General features: G+C 29.0%; 1 protein-coding gene across 1 annotated transcript in view; it reads left to right on the top strand.

The window, feature by feature from the left end:
• The first annotated feature begins 570 nt into the window (after window positions 1-570).
• Window positions 571-8,380, top strand: part of Hr3 (nuclear hormone receptor 3 ROR-beta) — a 136,259-nt gene continuing 128,449 nt past the window's right edge. Inside the window, exon 1 of the mRNA XM_075361678.1 lies at window positions 571-763. Within this exon, the coding sequence (XP_075217793.1) occupies window positions 571-763 (193 nt within the window). The remainder of the gene's footprint in view (window positions 764-8,380) is intronic.

Here is an 8,380-nt window from a genome sequence, read left to right as displayed (position 1 = left end):
ACTGAATAGTTCATAATTTAATTTAGTTGATAATTAATCTCTTTCTAAAGAAAAAACAAGAAAAAATATCTATATCTAAAATATCTATTCTTTAAAACCCAATTTGTGATATTATATCCTCCAGAAATAAATTTCTGGCTACAAGCTTGCATAATACGACCACACTATACAAATGCATGCATTAAAATTTATTACTTATGTGTATCTCTAATCTATTTTTTTTAACGTTCGACAATTTAGTATCTGCACAAACTGTTTTTATTTAGGCAATCGAAAATGTTTTATCATTTTTTCACCGTAAATAAATAAGTGTAAAATAAATTGTGACGTGAAAGAATATTTCGACGAGGTGATCGAGAAATAATATTGACTGAGTAGTCCAGTGAGTGACCTTTGGAACTTTGGTTAACGAATAGTGATTATGTGTACCGTATGTAAATACATATAATTTACTGTTACGGGCACATAAGTGTGCGAAACGTTTATCGAATTTAATCGTTTAAAAAATTGAACACAAAAAAAGAGCTGTGAAACCAGATAGGAGTTCAGTATGCCCAGTGGGCGGCTGACATGGACGCGCTGGAAGAGTTGCTGGGAGACACTGGTGGAGGGGGACGGTGGAACGCCGCAACCGCTGGTGGTAGCGGGTGCACGACGGTGGTATCAATGAGAGGGGACGATGTCTCCAGTACCACCCCTCCACCGCCCCCGACTTCACCCACGCACGCACACGTTCACGCTCATGCCAACAATTCTATTCGAGGTAAGCAGAACCCTTAACTAATGAGCTCATAATTAATCATAACGATAATGAATCTGGTCGGGTCTCCATGGTTTGTCTTTTACAGCGCTTGAGAGTTTTTTTTTAATTTGCTGTCTATATCAGGTAAGAATTTTCGTACGAACGATTTTTGTGAGATTTACCTCAAATTTAACATCATGTTATGCTATAAGATTATCGAAATTTTTATAATATGCAAGAAACTTTCATATATTTTGTGTTATGTACTGTCTTTTGTTTCCTTGCCTATACTGACCGCACCGTTGGAATCGTGTTATGTTTAAAAGAAAAACTGCATACGTATCCATTATATTCTACCGTAAATCAGCAAGTTCCTGCCGAGTTCTATTCATCTTATCTTCAAATTAGACCGAAATTTTGATAAAGTTATAATGTACAGAGAATTTCATGAAAAATTGTGGTAAACTGGTCGAAAGGAAGAACTCATTTTTAGATTTTGTGAATACTAATGTTTTTTTTAGGTAAAAAGTTACTTTTACTTAATTTGATAATATTGTAAAAGTTTGTTGGAATTACTGTAATATAATAATTAAACTATAAGAACAAAGGATAAGAATCTTATAATTTTAGATTCATTCTGTAGAAAGCGATTTTCTGCTCCTTTAGCAAAAACAGTGGGAAGGTATTTTGATACCTTCCTGATACCTAGCTCCCACTGTAAAACTGAGACTTATAAGACGTTGGTGTTATATTACTGATCGGTAATCAAAACAGAAAAGTATTTTATCACAGGAATTATTTCTTGAGTTTTACTTCTCAATAGATCTATGGAACAAGCCCGTTAAACAGTGCTCATTTCTATTTAAAACACTTGATGCAACACCTGGACTCAGTGTTATTGTTTTTAATTCCCGATGCATGTAAAAAGGTTAGCGGTTGATGTTACTGTCTCGTTATACTGTACTGTTACTAAAGCAAATTCGAATTTCAAGATTCCGAGTTTTGAATTCTTTATCGTCTCATAAGTAATCCACCGCGATATTTAGTACTAAAAATATAAAAAATTACTTTTGGAATAAATTAATTATAATTTTCATCGTCAGAAATAGAAAATTTCAGTATTATTTCGTCATATCATAAAAATAATCAGTATTTGATATTCGGCATTTAATACTATAATACTATAAACAATGTTACCTCAGTTATTTATTAATTAATTTTCGTTTTGTGAAGTCAGTAGATGAACGTTTAGTACGTCAGTAGTCAACGTTTAGATGAAGTAAAAAATAAAAAAAGGAAAGCTTGCGCGGATGTAGGAACAGTAAATGATGAATTATTTTTCTTTTTTACTAATGAAAACATTTGTCAAGCATTATGATATAGACAAAAAAATTTATTTTAAGTGAACATTATTAAATTAAATTCCAATAAATAATAATTTTAAAGTGAGTAAATAAAGTAAGAAAAGTAATCTCATATACAGATTACATATTTTTTGGTCACATGGAAATGCTTGAAATAAAACAAAGCAAAATACTATATAACAAATCATAAATTCGTTATTTTATTACAATTAAAAATTAACACAGAGGTGAAAACTTAACAGACCAAAATTGGCTATTCTGAACAAAAAAACATTATTAAAAGGATTATTTTGCATTTTTTAAAGATCTTTCAACATATTCAAGATATTAGTGTCTAATATTATGAAAACTTACTAAATCCGGAAGTAAAAAAATCATAAATAATCATAAAATATATAAGTTAACATAGTTATTTTATATAACGTGTACTTCAATTTCAGTCGCATTCTTTTACGCGTATATTTTTATAATTCATATACATTTATTTACTTAAATTATGTCAATGTTAATGGACAAAAAAAAAACCGACTCTGTATGAGTCGGTTCTTTATATGTATTTATATACATATAAATACGAACCAGATTTGAAGATAAATATTAATATTATATTTTAAAATTGACTGTATTTTACGAAAAATTTACTGGTGAGTGATTTTTTTTTTGTTGTCAAAAAACAAATATATCTGAAATTAAGTCAATCAAAAAATTTATAAGAATACGTAAAAATTTTAATTTAATAATTTGTTATAATTCTTTACTGTTTCAACTAATACATTTGAAATACGAGACGTTTGCAACTTGAATAGTTTTTACTTTTATCATAATAGTTTAGACAAAATTTTTTAAATATTTTATGAAAGAAATATATTGTTCAAGTAGCCAAAAATATTATATAAAATATTTTATATGATTATATTAATATTAAATAGAAGGTTTATCTATTATTTTTTTATAAGTAAACATGATAAAAAAGGGGAAACATTTGATTTTTACTTTGAAAAGACGGTTAATTTTAAATTGGTTGTAAATTCCGGAAACGTTCAGCAACATTACTGCTAGCATATTTTAATATTGTAATGTTTAGTACATTAATTCTTTGTTTATACTTCTCATATTGTCTTTGTTTCAATTAATTAAAATTATACCGGTGAACGTAATTTTTAGAATATGTTTATGAATGGCTTAATCTTAAAACAGTTCTTATGGAATTAATTATTATTACCGCCTTTCAATACGTGATTAAAAATATTGATTGTCAATAAATTAAAAAGAGATGTTTGTTTGAAAAAAATAATGATAATTTTTTTTAACAAAATAATAAACTTATCTGAAGTGCTATTTTAATGCACTATCAAACAATGTTTTTATTACATATTTTATTCTTTGTTTTAACATAATGTTTTATCCCAACTTTCTTTTTATTGTTATTGCTCTCATTATTATTTTTCTTATCATATACGTTAAAGTAATTTTTTTTAGTTATTTTTGTAAATATAGAATTTCTTTTTGTTGAATATTTTTCTTAATCTACATAAAGACTCTTAAGATAAAAAGAAGTCGTATAAGATAATATTTAACCCTCTTTTAGGATGAAAAATCAAAACAACTCTTCTTTCAAACCAGGAAATAATTTTTAAAAATGCAGTAAATACTACGTATAATTATATTTTGTAAATTTAATTTTGGAAAATCTCTAGGTATTACAACAATAAATTCTAAAAATTTTTAAAGTTTCTCCGGCATATTACATGCTGTATTGAATTTTCAGTAATTATTATTTTTACTATTATTTATTTATAAACAAAATGAATTATCCGTATACCAGTTTTCATTTATTATCTGGAGGATATCCTGATCCAGTCGTTTGTAATTTATCGCGTGATCAAATCAGAATAATATATAATAAAATTTGCTTAACTTATATTTTCTATAATTTTTGTTTTCTTGAAATTTTAATTAACATATATATCCTCAGCGGTTAATCATAAAAATTTGTTTAAAACGAAATAGTGTTTTCTACAAAAAATTACTTCAAATTATAATCTGTTTAATTTTTTATCTTTTAAGTATTTTTCGGGTATGTTTTTTCGGAAATCTCAAAAAATTCTTTCCGCTTGAAAAGGTTGAAGTTTATTTTTACAAAGTTTATAAATTGTCGATTCATGATACATAATGAACCTTAGGTGATAATAACATGTGCAATCGGTCATGCTTGATATCCACGCAGATAGCAGCTACATAACGGATCAATTAACTTCGATTTTGTATCCGCCTAAAAGAAAATAATTTTTGAACAATTCATAAACAAAAATTTCAATTTTTTACAAGATTATTGAGAATTTTTAAGGACAAAAATCAATTCCAATTTACAGATATAAACGTTTGTCAGTAGCAATTATATTTAACCGAAATAATGTTTTTCAGAAAATATGTTTAAACCTTAATATGTAGCTGTACTATTGTGTGATCTTTAAGGAAACTGTGGAATTTTGCATAGATGCTCGCAAAACGTTTCGCCTACCAAAGAGATCAGTTTAGGGTTTACATAAATTTTTTTCATTATTTCGTTTCGAGGATGTTGTTGCAATGAAAACTGCAGTCGCCTATATTAAATAACAGCTGTGGTGAGGTAAATACAAGTATAATAAATTAATTTATGACGTTCCATAACGCGGATCAATTAACTTTAATTATTTTCTATTACTGGATGTAATGTATCAGTTTTAGGTATCGTAATGTAATCAATACGTACACATACATTCAGTGTAATGTGATAATTCATAAGGAAGAAGGGGGGTCGAGAACGAGTACTGAACCGTTCGGTAGCGCTGTGCGGCGTGGTACTCTGTATACGAGATTAAAAATACCCGCTGCTTGCCTCGCCTGCTTGCGTTCATCGTTCTTCGGTCGGAAGGTGGGGGAAGTGGCGTTGTGACGTCGAAGGCCGGTCACTGATCTCCCAGCCTACATACACGTAGCCATGGCACGCGGTCGGGCTGTGAGCCTCGCCTCGCCTGTGTTACTTCTCAACGCCAGCCGCCGTTCCCCCTTATTGTTAGTCCCGTACATTGATCCTACCTACGAACGAGCGCCCCGACTCTATAAACAAGCGTAATATATCGTATCACCTTTTTATTTTTACCTATCGTTTTCGATCGATAATAATTTTAGTCTATAAAACCTAAACTTAAAATATAATGGATTCGATTGTGAACAATACTAACATGTAGTAGCGCTGTTTACCCTTCCCGAATCGCGACAGAGGTTCTACAGTAGAAATTATTCTACTTCCGCATTACTGTGCTAAAAAAACTCTATCGCGCAATTATGGAACTAAATGCCATTGACACTTCGGCCCAGAATAAATTTGAATCACACATACGTAAACACGAATATAATACGGTTGAATTTAATTATCCGAACGTCAAATATCCGATCGGACTTTAACGATTTAAATTATTCGGCCCACGTAATTTTGTCAACTTAACTCAAACTATGTTGTTTTATTTAATCTTTTTTTTTAAATGTATATTATGTAAGATATTTCGATCTACTTAAAATGTTATTCTTGTATTTCGATCGATAAACAGTATATATAGGAAGGTTTTGAAATTTATCTGAATCCAAACAATTATATTTTAAATTAAAAAAGCCCGGTTATGTATTCGTTGAATTTTACACACCTAATAGCTGAACCTTAGGACTTATTTCATTAAAATTTTATATCCGTATTCAACTGAACCTTTTTCTATACTATATCAATTTCGTAGTCGTAGTCTCAAATTTTTATTACTAACCTAGAATAAATTTTATTTTTGAAGATGGTTTCGAAAATTTTGATTAAACTTATAACTGTTAATAAAAACAATAATCTGTCACAACCAACAGTATGTAAAATGCAGGAAAGGATACTATTCTAAATAAAATTTATTATAATTTATTTTCGATAATTTTACATAGACCTTGCAATGTTGAACGTATATTTAAATGTTAATCAAATAATATCGAATAATTTACGTAAATAAAACTGTTGGATTTAATCATATGTGTTTACTTAAAAAAAAGAAAAAATATTACAAACAACATTTAACATAACGTTTAAAATGATCCTTAAATCTAAAGATTTTAGCAAAAAGGTAAATGAAAAAGTATGACTGTACTTCGGTCGTCTGCCAGATTGGCGAACACTAATTGATGTATTTAACACGAAGCTAACATTAATAATGAGTTACTGCAAACATAAATTAAAAGTTGAACCTCAACCGTTAATTAAAAAACTTACATTCATAAAAACTGCTCGAATTAATTTAAAAGAATTAATCATAATTTATGGATAAGAGATAACATTATTCTTGATTGTGGTGTAGTTTCCTGTTTAATTTAAGTTATAAAAACGAATTTAATACAAAATTACATTTCGATTTCTACAATAGATTAGAAATTAATTATCGCATATAAATAAACATTTATTTGCAAAACAAAAGTAGTATTTACTACAAAGTTACATAATAACAATATTAATCTTTTACATCATTCAACAAAACACGAAGCATTAAAGAACTTCAAACAAAATTCATTGTTAATTGTACTATTATAAAATAAATTAACTTTTTTTTTCTTAATTTTAAAGAAACACACTTTAAAACGGTGATAATAAAAAAAAATATTGATTCATAAAAAAAAACTACATAAAAATAAATATCAACGGGTGATGGTAACTACTTACTATTGCAAATTAATAAATATTATAATGTAAATATCACACACTTTAATAAACAAAGTAATAAGCTTACAAAAATAAACAGGAGCAAATGAACAGCCACAATTTAAAAACTTTCGGTAACGTCTTTAATAAAAACAAATTTTCAGGTAAACATGTAACACAAACTAAAATAATAAAAAACGAAAGCACGAATATTTGATTTTATTGTATAAAATAAAATTTTTACTTAGGTAATTGTCTCTTTTACTATATTGATGTAACAGAAAGAGATACTTGATATTAAAAAATAAAAAACATGCACTGTCGTATATTAATGTAACAAAAACTGACACCATATTCTTAGCTATGTAGTAAATTTAGGTCACACTATACTAGCTAACACTAATAAGTTAAGTATCCCCCATTTACGTTAACGTCCTTCACTGGAAGATGTTCAGCATGCAGCCAACATGTATACTTCTAAAAAATTTAATTCATCTACGCGTTTTTTTCTTATATGTAAATGCCTCTCTGAGATAAGCGACTATAATTCACCATTTTTTTTAAAATCCTTTTTTCAATTTAATAACCTACGCATTATAGCTCACTAATAGGTGAGTTATGACACACTAACTAAGGTCCTATCAGGAGCATTTTTGCTACGCTGAAAGGCACTAGAATCTACAAGCCTTCAGTGGACGGACTAAAGGAAAGTCACGCAGGGAGAAAGACGCAAATACATTGCTAGTTTCCCACAGTCAGCCCAAATAACAATATTCAAACTTTTTATAAGGATCGGAAGTAATCCACAATTCCGTCCATAAACAAAACCAATATATAATTGACATAAAATACACTAATACCCGCCGGATAATAAGAAAGTCCGAGCAGCCAGGGACTGTTGCCCAGGTTTTGCGATTAATAGGGGGTTGTATATCTCCTGTTATCCTTGCGTTCCGTTCGATCCTGATCTCTTTCAATACAGTACACTTACTTAAAAAAAGCCCAATTCTCATCAAGATGCGAGTTCTAGCAATTACATCTCGGTACGGAACACAGATAATAGGTAAAGTTTCGGCACTCGTTCTAAAAATCAAATACATAAAATCTACTTTGTTTCTATCCCCTAGGTTTAGATTCCGCTTACACTATAATTGATGCAGATGATCTCATCTTTTCATTAGTGTGTGTTTTGTTTCCTCCTCTAATACCGGTTGAAATGTAACATCAAATTTCTAACATAGCTTCGAAATGATACTACCAAACTTCCGTCCCTCTATGATATAATTAATTTCAAATCCAAATCTTTCATTCACATCTCATAATTTACAAAAGCAGCCAATTTTTTTGACGAACTATCTTAACTAGTTTATTCGGAACTTCTTATCCAACGTATTAAATACTATCAGTATTGACTTTATCCGACGATTTCACATCCATTAGTTCAATATTTTACTCCAAATGCTAAATATAAATAGGCATACACATGGGAAATTTAAACATTATTTTCATTGTAAACCTATTAAAAGTTTTCAAAGTCCTAATTATCTCTGTCTCCAGACTCGAACACCA

This window comes from Lycorma delicatula, chromosome 4 (assembly GCF_047948215.1).
Source record: "Lycorma delicatula isolate Av1 chromosome 4, ASM4794821v1, whole genome shotgun sequence".
In the NCBI taxonomy this organism is placed as follows: domain Eukaryota; kingdom Metazoa; phylum Arthropoda; class Insecta; order Hemiptera; family Fulgoridae; genus Lycorma; species Lycorma delicatula.
This window is presented reverse-complemented; position numbering and strand designations above follow the sequence as displayed.